The sequence below is a fragment of the Micropterus dolomieu genome, linkage group LG15 (assembly GCF_021292245.1).
Source record: "Micropterus dolomieu isolate WLL.071019.BEF.003 ecotype Adirondacks linkage group LG15, ASM2129224v1, whole genome shotgun sequence".
Lineage (NCBI taxonomy): Eukaryota > Metazoa > Chordata > Actinopteri > Centrarchiformes > Centrarchidae > Micropterus > Micropterus dolomieu.
In genome coordinates this window covers 9,696,530-9,714,920 of record NC_060164.1, presented here as the reverse complement: position 1 = coordinate 9,714,920, position 18,391 = coordinate 9,696,530, and the positions used below count along the sequence as shown (strand labels likewise).

At 43.6% G+C, this 18,391-nt stretch overlaps 1 protein-coding gene across 4 annotated transcripts in view; it reads right to left on the bottom strand.

The window, feature by feature from the left end:
* Window positions 1-13,004, bottom strand: part of tacc2 (transforming, acidic coiled-coil containing protein 2) — a 44,689-nt gene extending 31,685 nt beyond the window's left edge. Inside the window, exons 1-3 of one of the 4 annotated variants that reach the window (XM_046070854.1) lie at window positions 12,576-13,004; window positions 9,790-10,034; window positions 8,526-8,633 (exon numbers count right to left, since the gene is read on the bottom strand). In XM_046070854.1, the coding sequence (XP_045926810.1) occupies window positions 8,526-8,563 (38 nt within the window). In that variant the 5' untranslated portion in view covers window positions 8,564-8,633; window positions 9,790-10,034; window positions 12,576-13,004. The remainder of the gene's footprint in view (window positions 1-8,525; window positions 8,634-9,789; window positions 10,035-12,575) is intronic. The other 3 variants (XM_046070853.1, XM_046070851.1, XM_046070855.1) reach the window with 3 other exon arrangements.
* Window positions 13,005-18,391: the final 5,387 nt, after the last annotated feature.

The window sequence follows — 18,391 nt, the reverse complement described above, 5'->3', positions numbered from 1 at the left end:
CTGTGTCTCTATGGCTATGTGAGAACATGCTATTTTGTGTAACACATTAAGTGGGAGCCCACGATGACCTCGGCTAACCTTGTAGACACATGTAAACACAAAGTTTACAATTTCAAACAAACACATGCTCTTGTGTTTACCTTGAGGTCTCCCCTGTGGTCTCTTGTTTACTCTGAGAATGGGATGCAGCTTCTTTTAGAGCTTTGATCCAGTTTGTGTCTGGTTCTGGGGCTGCTAGACCAGGAGCAGGACTCTCTGACACATCAGTGGCCTCTGTATTCACAGACACTTGTTCAACAGGAGAGATGCAGGAAGGGGCTTTTTCATGTGGTCTTCCTTCACACTGGGAAGCGGCAATAAAGGGGTTTACCTGGGTATCATCTTGGGGCTTTGACAAGTGGTCGTGTGGCTCCTCTGACTGGGCAGGGACTGCAAGTGGGGTCAGTGCAAAACCTTCCGAGCACTTTGATGAAACAGCAGATGGGACTGTGATAACATCAGGAGTTATTTTATCTGTTATATCATTGTAATTTTCTGTTTCCTTAGAAAGAACAATGCTCCCCTCAGAGTGACAAGCAGTAGTCTCGGTGCTGCTGTGAGACACCCCACATTGTCCCTTCCCCTGGTTGCTAGCTTTCTCTTTATCCAAAGCTGCTTTATCTTCTTTTGTGATCTCGTCTACATCAGGGCCTTTTATGGCTGTTTGTGCTACTGGGCTGCTTTGTGCGGCTGAGGTTATATTGGAGCTTTGTAGCTCAAGAGGCCTGCACACTGTATCCTGAATTTCACCCTCCTCAATTTCACTACTGTCGCTTTTCACAGCAGTGGCAGCACTGAAATCCTTTCCCACAGTTTCTGGTTGCCCAACAGGATCTGGCAGAGAACTGAATATTTCTGTATGAATTGCTTCAGCCTGGCCCGCACTTGGAATAACTTCTGTATGAATGTCGTGACTATCTGTGCTGACCTTTGATGAAACAGAGATTCGGAGAGGTGAAGTCCCATGTTCTCGTGATGGAGACTCAACAGACACAGCAGTGTTCTTTGAGTTCCCATGTTGGTCCTGACAGGCAGCTGATAGATTGCTTTTTTGCTGACCTTTGCCACCCAGATCGCTCACAAACTCAGCATCCGGCATTAAATCTGTATCTGACCCAGCTACCCCTAACCTGAGGCTTTTATTCTCATCCATCCCCTGTCCTGTCTCACCTACATGTGAGCAAGCTGTTACTATCGCTATGTCAGCTGAGGCATTTCTCTCAGCAGCCCTTCCACTCTCATTTAAATCACTGGCAAGGTGAGATGGCACATAAACCGTGTCAACCCCTGGTCCAGCTTGCACTCCCTCTCCCTCGCCCCTCTCTAGACCTGTCACTTGTTCATTGCCACTGCTGCCATCACCTGTCAACTCATCCCTGCTCCCTGAATGACACAAACTCCCAACAGGGCTGTCTCCTTCCTCTGCTACCCCTGGAACCAGTGCTTGGGTCTGCCTGACCTGACTGTTAGTCTTTTCTCCCCCCTCTACACAGCCACCTGACAGGTCCTGTGTCGGATGTCTGGGTCGCAGACTCTGCTGCTGTTGCTCCTGTTGCTGTGCAAAACAGTTTGGATCTGGTGCAGACAGTGATTGGCCAATCAAATCTGGTGCCGTGTTCATGTCAGAGCTGTGTTTCAGTGTTGCTGCAGGAGTTTGGCACAAGCTCTGGTCATAAACAGTCTGAGGTTCACTACAAGACTCTACCTCAGCACTTAGCTTGTCCTCAGATGACACTGCAGGTTTGTCGGGAAATGAACAAGAAGTCTCTGTCTGGCTTTTAGATGCAATGCCACTCTTCCTTTCTCCTTCCTTTATATCCCTAATTGGTGATTCAGTCTTTTGTTTTTTATGTGTATGTGGTGGCTGCAGGTCTCCAATTTCCTTCACAGCCTCTTTATCTGGCTCACTCTGTTGTGGTGTTGTGCCTTTCTTTCCTGTATGCAGCTTCCTGCTATCTGCTGTTTCCTTTTGATTATCCATTGTTGCCTCTTCACCTTGTTTCTTTTCCTCTTCAAACAACATGGATGTCTGTTGTTCTCCCATTTTGTGTTTCTCTTTCATATTGTCTTGTTTAATTTCATCATAAGTGTCCTTGGTAGGCAGGTCAGAGCTGAGTGGGCAGCTGACATTAATGAGGTCTTCCTTAATGGACGCTTCACAAATAACAGGTTTAATGCCGCTAGAGTCTGGCTCAGTGTGAGATAAAGAAATTACATTACCGAAACCACCATTTGCCAGTACACCCACTGCAACAGGAGGCTGAGTTGGAGGAGAAATATTTAGCTCTTGTGAAAATGGAATACTGACATGATTCATCGCAAAATTCCCAAGTTCAACGAAAGACTCCATAGCATCATTTCTATCCTCCAGTTTCAGACAAGTCTCATCTGCTTTAACACTGACATCACCATGCGTCAGACTCTGTGCTAAAGACATCTGTGTCATTTCTCTGCTCTTGTTGCCATCCACTTCTCCAAAGACGTAGGTGCTGTCACCATCAGCACGGCAGTTATCCGTCTGCTCAGGGAGAGAGATTTCACAGTCGGTAATGAACTCCAAGTGACTCAACATTGGTCCAGGAGGCCGCAGTAAAAAAGTAGGATTACTGGCACATCGCTCGATAACAGGAACTGACTGGTCAGAGGCTGTCACATCTGAAGTCACTGATTCATCCTTTGTCAGATCAGCAGAATGAAATGTGGACTTAGGCCCCTCACTATCCTTCATGGAAGGTGTTTGATCTAATTGGATAGAAGAATGAGAATTGCTGTCACTGGGCTTTTTCTGAAGATATTCTTTGAAGGTCAAGTTCACAGTTTCAGGTTTTAAGCTTGGGTCAAGGTCAGAAGAGAGCTGCCCAACAGGTAACTCAGTGGACACCTCACTTAAAGGCGTGCAAGTAACATCATCAGCTAGAGGTACAGAACATGAGGACAGAGGATATTGGTTGCCTTTTGTTTCTTCAAGAATTACAGTAGCATCACTTATTAAAGGTGACGCCTGGTGATGACCAGCCTTGAGTGAGCCCTGAGACTCAGCATGTAACTTAGATATATCTTTCTCCTTCGACAAACATAGAGTTGCAGCACCCTTCTCTGTTTCTGTCTGTAATTGCTTTGTCTCCTTTTCTGACACCTGCTCGACTATTAGATCGTTGGCCTGATTCTTCTTGGTAGGACATGGAAGCTGATTTAAGCAGGCCTCAGTCACAGACTGTAAGTCCACAGTGTTTGTGTCCAAGTTGTTATTATCTAATTGATCTATGTTAATGATCTCCTTGGTATCTTTTATCCCCATATCTCCTTTATCTAACTGGACAACCTTCGGTGGCTTTGTTAAGACAGCTGAGCTCCCTATTGCTTGTTCATCCTTGGTAGGAGCTGCATTCGTAGGGATTTTTGGTGTCTTCGAGCTGAGGGACTCTGGGAAGGTGTAGCTGGCCTCCACAACAGGATGGTGCAGACTCTCGTGTACAGTCAGCGGGGGCAAAGAGGCGCAGTCCATAGCCGACATGTTCCTGAGAGCCACAGAGGAATTGTCCTCTTGTTTCACTGTGTCCGCAAAGTGAACTCTGTTGCGTCCAATGCTGTCACACATGTAAACACCCACTCCAGAAATAGCAGGACTACCACTATTTCTCTTGGTCTGTGCTTGGAACTCAGCTGCACCGTCGCCTGCTCTGGCTTCTCTTGTGCTACTTTCAGGTTGGACCTGTTGATTGTTGCTCTCTTGTTGCTCGACTGGGATTTGTTGTGCAGCAGTGGTCAAGGGCTGAGGTGAGATTAAAGACAGGAAGACTTGGCTGTAGTTTCTCTCTGTCTCCGTGACGGACGGCTCCTCACAAATGTGTCCCAAAGACAGTGCTTCCTCTGAAATCAAATTCTGTTTGAGATCAGCGCTTACCCCTCCGTTTGTATTGCTGGAGCTCTGTTCAGGGTGAGTGGGGAGAAGGGAAATTGCTGCACCAAGCTGCTCCTGGCAGAGTTGAGAGAGATGGTCCTTTCCAGAGCTGATGCTCTCAATGATGGTAGCAATCGGCTCCCTCCAGCACTGTGACTTCAGCTGTGACTCGGCAACATCGGTGGGCGGACACGTCTCAGTCCCAGCTGATGACACCCCACTAGCAGAGCCTTCTGGCTGGCTGAATGAACTGTGCTCTCTAGCTAGCCCTCCTTTCTCTCCCACATCCTCTCCTCCTCCTCCTCCTCCTCCCTTTTCTGCTCCCACCAATCCCGCAGCACTGTGATCCTGACAATCAGGACCGGTTAGTAGCCCAAGGGGAGAAGTATTGACATAGGCTTCTAACCGGCGTGGCTCCTTTTCTCTGTCTCCCTCTTCAGCGAATGATGAGATCTCTGTGTCTGCACTGCGAATGGTTGTCTCTCTCGGTCCCTTCATTTCAGTCTCAGCCAAGTTGTGTGGCATTTTGCTGGTGTAGCTTTCCTCAGATGCAGCCTGTCCCTCTTTGGCTGAGAATGCAAGTGAGCATTTTCCCTGTGAACAAATTAATGCGAGCTGAGGAAGGCTGCCCAGGAGTCCTTCTTTCTCTCCGTCTGCGGAGCTGATGCACTTTACTATTCCTCCCAAATCTTTCTCTCCTACTGCTTTCTCACTCTCTGCGATTGCTAAAGCAGCCACTCTCTCCAGTGAATCACGCCTCACGCTTTCTCCATCTCCCTTGCTTTCTATCACTTCTGGCAATGTGGGTGTTGTCAGTGGCAACGCAGCAACCACCACTAAAGCCTCTTCAAGGGCACTCTCCTCGCCACTCTCTCCCCCACAAGTTCGGCTGTTGGAGAGTGGGCTCCGATTCTCCTGTGTGACTATCGCTGCTTCTTCTGTGGTAACTATAGCCTCCTGTGTTTGTGCATCTGACCTCTTATCAGCAGAAGCAGCTGGATTGATAACTGTAGTTTGGACATATGTCACGGTTGTATTTTGGTTGTTGATGGCACCTCCGGTTGCATGTTGCGCCCGCTGTGGGCTTTCATCTGAGCTGTGATTCATGCCACATGGGGCATCTGAAAGGTTGTGGTAATCTGACTGATGAGGCCACTGTGAAAGAGCCTGGCTGGACACAGGTGAAGAGGCTGAGTCAGTAAGATGATCCTGCATGCTATGAGAGGATGATAGTCCAGGGCTGGGGCTGGGCTTTCCCCCAGGACTCAGCTGTTGCCGGTAGTCAAACCCATTATCAGGCTGTTCCCCATAAATCACAGTCTGAGTGTCTGCCTGTGACACTGATTGTACATTTGCCGTTGAGTTTGTGTGATTTTCTGTGTGAAGTGACACAGCCTGTAAATCATTTTCAGGTTGTACTATTGTCTTTGCTTTCTGTTCGTTCTTCTCCATCTTTTTCTTTTTCCTTTGTTTCTTTTTTTCTTTCTTCTTTGCATTTTTGTCTTTCTCTGCCTGTTTGTTGCTTGGTGAATTCATCCATTTGTCTGTTTTTGACTCCTGATCCCCCTCAGTGTGATTGTTTGCTCCTGGGTGTGTCTCTGACTGCATCTCTGATAATGCATCTTTATTCTTTAAATGAAGAGAACTGCCCTCCAATGTTTCATTAACTGAATCATCTTTCTTTCCAACTATACAAACATTAATACTGGACTCATCCCTATAATTTTCTTCATTTATGTCTACAATCTTTGTTATTGCCTCTTTGCCTTCCTTTCTAATCACTGTATTACAATCCAGAGTGCCATTTTCTTCAGTGGCTGCAGTAGAATCAACACGTTCGTCTCTTAAATCATCTCTCTGCTCAGTGAATGCAACATCTTTTGTGGTTTCTTTAAATAAATCTGTTGCTGTTTCTAATTGTGCATGTGGGAGTGTTTCCATCTGTTCATGTATCTCTGTTTCTTTTTCTGGCTTAATGTCTGGACATTTATCCAGGCTCTGTGTTGCTTTTATTTCACTCTCTGCTGCCCCAGCACTATTCTCAGTGCCCAGTATGTAATTCCTGAAACTAAACACATCTGTATCCTTATGACTGTGTGCTGCCTCACTATTTCCGTGTGTACTCTTGTTGCCATGGCCCACGTTGCTATGTCCTGGGTGGACTACGATTGGAGGCAGAGAGGATGACTCATCTGACTTTTTAACCATCACTTGTCCAGTTTTCTTCCCTACATCATTAACCGTCTTAGGCGTGGTGCTGGGGATCTCTGTGGAAGTAAGCATGCCCAGGGAGGCCATTTGTTCTTCACATTCCTGCAAGGCCTCTTGGAATTCCTGGTCTAGGAGCAAGGATGGGGGAGGGGTTAGGGGTGGGACATCCGGGTAAGGTGTGGCAGCGGGATGAGGTGAAGGCTGGGCATCTGTGAGAACTGGGTCGCTTTCATGAGGCCTGAGACGAGGGTAGGGTGACAGAGTTAAGAGTCTGGACTGGCAGGCAGACAGCTGGTCATTCCACGATGCCACAGAGCACTGCTATTGGCAGAAGCCCATGCTCAGACACTGCACTCTGCGATATGCACACACAACACAAAACTGTACTCAGAATGCCTAGGCTGAAATGTACTCTCAGCTGTTTATAAACATATGGTTTTTAATTAACATGCAGGTCTGTCAGGTCATACACACCACATTACGCTAAGCTACACCTATATACTTTCTCTGTGCCCAGCAACAAGCGTCAAATCTAATTTTCCTATTTCCTATTTTGATGTGAATGTCTGTCAAATTGTACTAAAAACCACCAAACAATAACAAGTAGTTTCACATAATTTGATTGGTTAATGATGTATTGGCCTTATATTTCACTAAGTATGAACCTAGTACTTGCAGCATGAATGTAACAATAATAGTTGTAGCAGCTACTAAGAATTGTAGAGGCATCCATATACTGTTCAATAGTAATCACCATGAAAGGCCTTTATTCCAGCCAGGATGTTGTGTACTGTGTTTATGTATCTAGAGCAATACTTTTTATTCCATTATCCTGACTAATGAATACTCTATTGGTTCATTCTAAAATATTATTTTTATTTAAAGGATAGTGATTATTAAACATAAGTGTAAATGTTACACAACCCATGACATGTCAATAATTACTGCCTTATTATTACTCCCTTAGGAAAAAAGGGATGGTAATAAATCATGACACAAGATAACCAACATGCTCATACTCATACGCACCAAAACAAATGCTGCCTCATAATATAATAAAATGGAATCAAAGCAGTGGCGTTGCCCTGCAAAACACTCCCTGAAGTACACAGCTAGCATCACAATGTTAGAGTGCTTGGAATTAATGCATTTTAATATTTAGGCTTTGTGCCATTCAGTTGTAAATGCTGACTCACTGCTAAGCCTTTAGCCGGTAGTACAGGAAAATGCTGTGGGAGCATCTTAATCTTTAAGCCCCACTGAGTGTATAAGTCCACCATCATTATTTAGTTAGAGTCATACTCTAATACATGCAGCAACAACTACGACAGAAGTCATTATTTCATGTCCATATAGAAATAAATAAAGTGAGAAATCACGTCACTATGTGTCACTGGATATGATTGGTTAATACAGTCTCACATGATTGCTGCATAAAGGCTCCATAATCACCTTGTAAACACAACCTCTGCCCTGACAACATGTTACTCACTCACCTCACTAACCTGCTGCTCAAGCCTGTATCTATCTCACTTGGCATTCCCTACTAAAAGGCGGGACAGCAATATAGACTAAACTTTTTACAGCTAGGCAATAAGGTGCTTCTCACATCGCATTTTTACAAGTATACGTCATGTTACTCTGCAGTGTTTGGCTTAAAAACCAGGAACTTTATCTATTTTTACCTGCCCTTTCACCAGTTTGAGATTTTTAATCTATGTGGGAGATACTATATTAATGAATCATTAGGTAATGATTAAATGATTAACGCTGAACCAGAAGTGTGGCACAATAACTCATTCATTAGTAATTACTTAATTATTACTTACTATTTTTGTGTTCCCCAAAGTAAAGTGACACATCCTACTGAGTAGTTAAGTAGTCACTCATTTCTGCATGATTATCTGACCATTAGGTACTCTGTTTGTGCCCTCCAAAGTAAAGTAAAGCATCATCACACAAAACTAACAAGTAGATACTTTTAGAAGCAATTAGTTCCTGTGTTCTCTTTTTAAATGCATAGTTTTACACATTCACACAAAGCTATAATAATTATACTGCTGCAATGAGTCCGGTAGTCAGAATACATTAATTAGTGCAATTAACCTGAGCAGTTAGCCAAAAAGCTGAATGCCAGGCAACACTTGAAAGAACATAATGTCAGTCTGCAGATAATTTAGCACACAAATCAAACAACCACACCTCAAGTCAAGTCAGACAACATGCCAACAGTGATGCCCATCACACTCAGTTAGAAGCAGTCGATCATCCTGTCATCTTTTTGTTACACTCCATGCTTTTTATCATCCTCTGCTGACCACACTCCCACGGCAGATGCCCTGCTATCCCCCATCATGCTGACTCTATGTGTTACCTTGTATCTAGAACCACCAGTGGTCGACTGACTTCCATGTGATGCCGCAGGCCCGCCAGCAGGGGGTTCACCTGCTCACATTTCCTCTCACCTGAGCTATTCTGAGTTCTGCTAACACAAACCCACACCACACACATACACAGACACAGGTACACAGACATGCCCACATGTAACAAGTAAGTTCCAGATTAACTTTGACCTTGACTGAACAACTGGTACAAATCTGTTCCTTTTCTCACATAAATCAAGTAATGTGAATATCCAATATATTATTATACAATAATGCAATAATAATATCATACTTCATTTATCATGAACCGGCATCTTTACCTGTGTAAACTATACTATAATGTTTCACCTTAGAAAATTACCTTGGAAATATAAACATTTTGATCAAAGCAAAGTTAAGACATTTGAATGCTTGTTGCAATGTATTGGTGACATCTCCATGAACATGTGTAGAATACAGATGGATGAATGGTTTTCAGATTGAAAAAACTGCAGACATATGGGACTTAAGGGAATGGGTCTGTATGATTGGGACATTTTGCAACTCAAAACCCCTACTTGGTTTCAAGTCATAAAAGTATTTCTCTATAGCATTAAATGTTTTACTGAAAAGACAAAAAAAGGTTCTGTGGGAAAACACCTCCATTATCATTTCTTTGGAGTTTAGCATTTAAAAAAAAAATCTGCTTATCTGCTCCATCAGAACTGTCTGGGTGTGGTTTGATTGATGACGCTGGCAACATAAGCAAACAACCTCACAACTGTCATCACATTTTGATTCAAATGTTGCTCAAATGTATCCGATGTTGCCACTTTAAACCAGTGAGAAAAGCAAGGACAAAAATAGGGATTTCTCATGTGACATCACCAAACAGTTCTAACTAAAGAAGAAACGTGTTCAATGCTCACAATAATAGTTATAACTACACAGTGTATTTGGTATTTTGTACAGCCAAGTTATGCATATCTAACATAGAGAATGTATGGCGAATACCTATTGCTTTTACTCCTCCCCTTGTTTATGTTTTCATGTAGACAAGGAATGCAACTGTTAACTGTATTGTGACTGCTGTTATTAACATGATTCACATTTCCTCAGAACTGTAAAAGCCAAACAAGAACTTGTCTTTCTTCTTTTTGTGATATCCACTTACAATCAAGTTTTATCTTAACATTACAAAAACTGCTTTGTTGGTAATTACCTGTGTAATTGTGTATATATGCATACATGTTTGCATGTAACCCCTCAACTTACCCCAGTGAGGACTCCCAGATGTTGAGCTCACTGCTGAAGTCTAAACTGGGCAGCAGGTCATGAGGAAACTCAAGCTCCTCCTTGTCGTCCTGGTCTCCAACTGCACCTCTGCTCTCTTCCACTCCAGTGATGACTGCGACGTCTGGGAGCCCTGGTTGAGACAGCAGGTTCTGCTGGCTGGAGGAGGCTTCAGTCAGCAGTGTTCTGTCGTCCCTCTGGGTCAAACTCTCAGCATGAGCTTCCGCCTGTGGGACCATGAAATAAAAGCGTAATGAGCATGCTGGAGCCTCTGCTGCACTGTACAGAGTGTGTACTTAAACAAGTGTGAGCACGTTGCAAGCGAACATGGGATCACCTACAGATTCAACGCTCAAAGCCAAGCATCACAAACAAATTCACCCAAAAAAAACCGTCCACCCATGTGTTACATGTGTTACATGTGTTAAACCTAAAAGTGTTGTTTATATAATGCATAGGTCACAATGACAAGAGTATTGTCTTTCTCTCAAACACCTTATCTTTATTTTATTTTACTATTACTGAGATCAAAGGATTATTTCAAGCGTTATAGCCTCAAATTTAAGTCAGGTTCAGTGCGCAGGCCTCTGCAGCTCTATTTACACTGTGCTTTTGAGCATCACATACCTACTGTCCTGAAAGAAAGAAACTTCAATTTAGTGTATGGTCATTACAGTCTGGTGTTTTCCCACTTACAAACCTCTCACAAGGAAGTCTGCAATAGTTATTTTCATATAAAAAAAATTGTTTACCCAGCGTGCAAGACTTATCATTACAGACAAACCAGTCATGCTGGACTGTGACATGCATATTCAAACATGTAGTTTGATCATTGACTACAGTAGATCATTTAGATGACACTTTAAGTCTTAAATTCTTTCCTTTATCTTGACTTAATAATTAGGAAGTCACTTGATCTCAGTCATTTTCTGAAACAACAGGAAAAGATTTAATTTAAAATGTGACTTTATCTGGCTTACAATACATGGAGCACTTGGCCTTGGCTGTTTTTCCTTTCTGTCTGTCCAACCACAGCCACACACCACAACACTTGCCGGCTGCGGCATCATGTTGCAGCAACACTGCCATCACAACACACAACGCTCAAATGTGAGCTAGTGCGTGATGGAATTTCTCCCACATAGACTGCCTCAGTTTACAGAAGGGAAAGTTTCCCTTATTTCACCCACCCAGATGTGAACTGAGATGTGCAGGTGCAGGCAAACAAACATGCAAAGACACATGTAAACATGTGATGATATAACGCGGCCTTTTAATGTTCAGTATGTGTGGAATATGTGCAGCATGTGCATGAGAGAGAGAGAGAGAGTTCCTATTTTTAGCGAATTAGGAGGTGATTTGATATAATGGTGTGAGCACAGAAGCGACTGTGGAAACTCATTGCTGAGATTCAGAATTGACTTGAATCATTCATTCTTTATGAAGCAGTAGTAGATGCACTGACTAACATGAGGAACAAGAGGAAACAAGAGGAAATGACAATTAATTTCATTCTGTTTTTGGAGACTGTTATACACTTGCATTACTGTTTTTATATATTTTACTCATTTCAGTTATAATAACATTAATCAAGCGAGAGATTGTCAAGTCAGATTTGCATTACATTGCATTACAAAACAAATGTCCTCCTTAAAAATGGACTACAAAATGCCACCTCTAGCTCTAGTTTCACCTCTGTGGTGTACTTACCGGATGCTGATACTGGAGACAGATTAACAAGTAAAGAAAGCTATGTGTGTGTAGTGGGGAGGCTGTGAGGCATTAGCCTCACCTGTGTCACCACTACAAAGACCCTCCTTTGTGTGACACATTCAGCACAGATGGAGGATCTCTCTGCTTTGTTGCTCACATATAGACAAGAATTAAAAAAAAAAGTCTTGACTGAACTGGGTCTTTAAAACTGTCAAGAATGTTGGCCAGTAATGTAGCTTCTCTCTTCACATCAGTGTATTCAAAGATCAAGCCATATTAAGTTATTTTTAAATGTACTAATTTAGGCTAGTCCTGCAAAACATAAAACATTAAAGGCTGTCACTCTGAGTGCCTGTGATCCCCCTACTGTTGTTATTTCCTGTATTAATGTTAGCTCATAAGATAAAAAAAAAAAAAAAAACGATTCTTCCACACCTTAACAGGCAGGCATGCAGACATGAACACAGTTTCATCATGAGATGGCTGTATGTTTACGTGTCATGGAGTTTCCTGTTTCCTGCATGAACTCTTACACCTTGTCATGTCAAGTGTCAAGACTAGCTAAGTGGACACGGACTACCCCCCCCCAATCCATTGATATCAACTCAGAAAAGCTAAAACAGAATAACAGGGAATAGCCCCAGGTGGCACAGCATGTCCAATTTTACAATTTTACAGCCACGACTCATTCACCATATTATTGGCCATTGGTGTCATTGTGCGAAGATGTGGAAGCTCAGTGAGGTGGAAAAAGTACAGCCCATGCTTCAGCTAGTTTGAGCCCCACACAGAAAGCACTGTCTGTTATTAATTAACCCACGAGAACAAAACAGAAAACAAGCTGAGGTTGCCTGGAGACTGCAACTTGTCTTTCTGTTAAATTAAATGGGACAGTGCCCATGTGCTAACACAACTTTATTGTTTACAACAGTCATGTGTAACATGTCCGCTCTTTCTATCTTGGCTACTATCCTTTGTAAAATAGTACACCTCTCTCCTGTCATTATACACAGCCTAAAAGTTTCACCCCACGATCTCTATTGTGTTGCACTTACCGATGCTCCTCCACTGGGCTGAAGGTGACTCTATAGTGCAGTGCAGCTCCTCTGCTGCCCCTCTACCTTGCTCACTGTACAGACAGCCTCTGCAGGGCTCTGTGTTTTGGAGCGGGCAGAGGACGACACAAACATGCTGCAACACATGCTGCTGACGCTCCCTCTCCTCTTTTGCACTGACTCAGCTAACTTCCTCCTCCTCCTCCTCCTCCTCCTCTCTTATCCACAGTCCTGTCCTCTTTTCTGTTGCTGCTGTCGCCCGTGTTAAATTTCCATGAGTCTCCCCCTGCTCTTGCAGTGTGTGTGTGTGTGTGTGTGTGTGTGTGTGTGTGTGTGTGTGTTGTCTGGAAACACTACACTACCACGCACTGACAAACACAGTGCTTGCTGCTGAGACTTGACTGGGCTGGCCAAAGGGAAGTGCAGCAATTTCTCCTCCCCCTCTACTGTAAACTCTTTCTATTCCCTCCTCCTCCTCTGTCTCCCTTCCCTCTTTTCTTTCTCCCGTCCTTCCCTGTCCTACTCTGCCCGGGCCTCCTCCTCCCTGCTTGTCTTGCTGCTGTGTGTTCTGGCTGATTGCGCTGACAGACTGATAGTGCCTCTGCAGGTGAATGCTGGGAATTAGAAAAAGGGTCGGGCCTACAGTGACCACCTGAGGGAGGCTCAGGTTACACCCCAAGGAGCTTTGGTTACATAACACATGGGCACATTATAAAAGCGCCTGCTTTATGCAGCTTTGACCTCTCAGTGTTGCTGAGGTGTGCCATCATCACTGTCATCATCAGTGCACATGGACATGACAGCACCTTTTCCTTGACACTTAATTAACCACCTCCTCCCAACACCCTGTGTTCCTTTTGACTGTCTCTCTTGGTCTAAGAAACACAAAAACATAACATCTGTCCATACACTGAATGTCTTCAGCTGGTTAGTATTTTCTCCTGTGGCAGATTTTTACTGGATATTGAGCCAATCGCAATGTAAGTGAGATCTTCCTTATTTATACAGTCTCAGACATGGTACAAATACACAAGTTACAGTCACAAGGAATAACAAGAAGTATTTTCCAATGTCATGTGCATTTCACAATGATTTTAAAAGGAATACAAATGAACCACATCTAACTGGCTCATCGCAGCACACCTTTAGCCTATAGCCAAACAAATGTGTCTCCTGATGTGACATAAATGTGGAAGGTAAGAGGCTTAAAATCTATGTGTCACTTTAAAAGTAAGAACTTAAGTAAGATTGCTTTGCGTTTCATGATGAATTTCTAATAGACAGGCACAGCTGATTACTTGAGTTGTATTAACAATAAATAAACTCCCCACCAGCACTATAGGTTGCCCCTTTTTAAGTTAAGATTAAAGATACTTTTTGATTTCGAGTTTCAAAATATCAGCAACAAGCAAGGAGGGTCTTTTAGGGACACTATTGAGCAGTATTCAAAAAAATCTGGGAGACTATTTTTAGTGTTTACTTTAAAAAAAATGCATAGATAATCTCACCCACCAGTTTATATTCTCTAAGATTTTCATACACACTCTCGCTCTCTCACACACACACACACCCAAATTTTGTACCTGTGTGGTGTCCTTTATATTTTCCTGAGGTGGAAACAGAACAACATTTTCTGGAGTGCCCTCTTCTGGCTGTAATAGGGAATGAACAGTTCAACAAGACATTTTTAAGGGGCAAACCTCGCAGTAGTGGTATGCGCACAAAGAAAACAAATCACCCTTGTTTTCTGTGGTCCAGTGTACATGGTTTGTAGAGTCTATAACTCATGAGACAAACGTTTACCTTAATCCTATTAGGATAATCCAGAATTCCACTGCTGAAGTCTTCCAGTCACATGTGGAAATAACTGTTTTTCTATAGCTGTCTTTTTTTTTTTTTGCTTTGTGTAAATTTCTGTTACAAAGTACACAATTACAACAAAAAATGGATTCCTAAAAAAAATGAACTGCTCTACATGCACATTGGAGGCATACATACAGTAATGGCCCTCCAACCATCACGGGAATGATGGAAATAAGATGCAAGAAAGCAAGCTGGGTGTGTAGCGGTAAACACAGATCGTGGCCCATTTTAAGATTCATGGCATACACATCTAATATTTATCTTTATCTTTGCTTTACACCGGTTAACCAAAAAATAAAATACAGCGTGTCATCTGAACACCTATTAGTCAAGCCTAAATTAAGCATGGGGGTGTCCACAAACTCTCCAGCTCCATGCACATCCCATGTGTTTTACTGAAGCCACCAGTTAGTAATCATGTGAGTAAGTGTTAGTTTTGTTAGTCCTCCGTGCACGAAAGAGTTTAAGCTATGTGCAGCAGCACGGGGGGAGCAAGTAGCAGTCCCAGCCATCCGATACCAGCAAGCTTGCCCTTACCAACGCCGGTTGTACAGTTGTGCTGCTCTCGTTCCCCATGGTTCAGCCAGCTGTGGGCCCACAACTGCCCAAACCAACAGCCTCTCACATCAGCTGACTGAAAGACACCAGCACAGAAGGACCATCAGCTATTCCCAGAGAGATATCGAGCAGACAGGGGACCTGTGGTCCCTCAGTGGTCACAGACTCATGCTCCACAGGATTAGAGGTCTCTGGTATGAGATTGAACAAGCAGGGAGGGAGAATGGTAAGTGTGTGTGCGCGTTGTTTTAGAGATTAGGAACCTGTGATGCAAGACCTCCCTCCCAGACCAAAGTGCAGGTTTAACCTCTGCTGATGTGGGCTTAAAAGTAGGAACATCATCCTCTAGAATAGCCATCTTGTAATTATAAAAGTTGATTGTAGGGATTGCTTTAAGGGTACAAATTCAATTCCTGCTGCAGCAAATTACTATACCACCAGACCCCCCCTCTGGTCAAAATGACCTCAAACAAATGGCATAGCCTCCTAGAATAAAAACATCTTCACATGCTGTCTGTCACTACGTGCTTACTGACACAATGACTGAGGATGGGTAATCTCGTAAAGTAAATGTGGTAAATCACAGATTGTGGTGTCTCTTGGCTGGCTGCAGTGTTCAGGCTGTTAACAAACACGAGGCTATTAAAATGATCCAGGAGCATCTCTAATCCAGTTTGTCACCACCATATAAACAGAATATTTTAGAAAGACATACAGAAACACAGGTTATATCCCTTTCATAACTTGATCAAACATTCTCTGATCATCCTTCTTTTTCTCATAAGAACATGTCTATGTTGTATGAGTTGCTGCTGAGTGGTAAACACACAGAAATGTTGTTTGTGCATTCCTCATATGACTGCAGGGACTGTACGGTAGCTCTGTGTGTAGTAAGAAAGCACTGACCTGAATATGTAAGGCTTTATAAATAGAGATCTGTCCTGTCCACTGCTGTTAGACTTTATTCCAGTTTTGTGCACAATTTGTCACCCACACTTAATTTCCAAACAAATGCAGAGGTCCTATACTCTAGTTATGTGCAATCATTAATTCCATCTGTGCTTATTTTCTGTTCCTTCGATTATCCCACATGAAAATTAACATCTGTAGTTGCCCTTAAATCTTAATTCGCACTTATTTTGTGATGTGGCAACTCTTCTCCCACGTCTGCCTGCTTGCTATTTGTGTGAATGGGGTGTAATTTCAGCCCCCACACTGTGGACGCGTGTGCACTTTAACTGGGGGCAGTGTTTCAGGGGTTTTTGGCAGCACAGAAAGCACTGGGGCGAATCTTATGATTAGACTGTTGCCAGTTTTCCTCTCACCTCATCTTGGCCCGTCAATCACTCAACATGATCCATCTTTTAATCTTGTGAGTTTGGACGAGCACCGTATGTCTTTGCTTAGATACCAACAGTATGAGGTTACTGTTTCCTGTCCTGCATCTGACCCCTGGCACAAAAACCCAGCAGGAACACAACCTCCAAACTTAACAGAATATTGTATTTCTCAGGTAATATACATTATATAATTCAACAAGGTAAAAGATCAAGGAGAGCGGGTGAACACAGCACAGTAGAGGTTGTGGTTTAATCCATGTTCATCTACCTGACCAAGGCAACTCTAGTAAATATATTGAAAACATCATACTACATCAAACAAGATGTTAATAAAAGTAAAATACAGTCACACAAATTTCCTTTCAACAATTCGTTAACAATGCCCCCATTACCCTTTGTCCCTCCATTTTCAGATGTTGACCCTCCTCCATCTGAAGCACTACTATATACCAAACAAATCATTCAAAATCTGTACCAGTGCTGCAACTCATAAACTACTCACCCCTGCAAACAAGAGACTTTTCCACACACAGTGACTGCCTCAAGCTTTTGACAAATCCCTTCAGCCTGTGTTTACTGTCGGACTCTAGGCCAATTTTTGTTTCTGTCCTCTCTTCTGCGGAGCCCCGGTCCCTCTGTTGCTATTTTTGCCGAGTGGGAGGAGAGGACGGAGGGTGGACACAGGACAGGGACAGAAGTGGGGACATGACCAAGGGGAGGGGGCAGAGGGGAGGAGGCCGAACTGGAGCTGTGGAAGCCATGTTTGCTTAGGGTGATGATAGTGGGAGCGGGGGGCGGGGAGCGGGGGGGTGGGGGGTGGGGGGGGGCACCTGCTCTGACAGGCTCAGGGGGCCTGGCAGTCAGCTGGAGGGGACCTTACTTCTATGGCAACATTGTAAATAAACAGGAGGACGAGGTGTCAGAGCTCCTCGCTCCCTGACTCATGAAAGGCTGCAGATGCTGTTATAACATTCATCCCACCTGTAGCTTTCCTTTACATCATCCTCTTAACTTCAGTGTGGTGACGCTCTTTCAATGCCTTCCCTTGAGTTAAAGACACTTGCACAACCACAAACCTGCTGTACACAAAGCCACCAATGACATGCAAACATGAGCCAAATTTACAGATTTGGACTACAAAGAGTATGAAATGTACTTTGGGACATTTTTAATCTAATCATCACAGGCCATCTTCAGCTGAGCTGGGCACAGCAGGCTTATTATCATCTCTATAAATAACACTGATTTGATCAGCTGACAGACGACACAGCATCACAATTCGTAAACATTATTGTTCCCTCCCATGTTGCCTTGCCAGTTATCTCCCATCTCAACTGCCATTGTCTTTCATCTAAATTAATCTAATACATGCACACTATCCACTCCCTTTAGGATTTGCCAACCCGCCTTCATCTTCCTGCACTACAATCACCCTCTCACTTTTACACTCCTCACTTCCCTCACCCCGTGATCTCCATCTCCACAGCTCCTTTTCTTTGCTGACGTCGCCCCTCCTTCAACACTAAGAGTGCACCTTCTCTCTCTCTGCCTTTGTCCTGGAGTAAAAGACTCTTGACCAGTAAAATCTATTCCAGCTCCTCTTGTCCGCTCTCTCTTCTCAGTCACACAGGCATTGATGCAACGCTGCAGACAGCCTCTGTTCAGCATACTCCCTCTCCTCTGTTTACCTGGCGGTGTGGGATTCCGATGCAGCCCCCCATCTTGTATTCCATGTCCTCCTCTGGCGAAGTGACTCTGGCACTACACGGCTGGCAGAGCACCTTTCTGCAGAACTGCATCGTTATCAGTCAGTCTCAGCATTGCCAAGGCAGGCACATCTCTGCTGAAGCTACAGAGTGAGTGTGTGCTCGCCTCTGTGTCTGTACGAGTGTGTGCCTCAGTGACTAATGCATGCTCTGCACTGCATTGCCCGTGGTGCGCCTGTGACATATATTTTCAAGCCAATGTTATATAAAAAATCTCAATTACATAAGGAATCCAGCCTAATCAAATGATTGTGAAAAAGCTTCTCCTTCCAGCCTCATATGCAGCTTT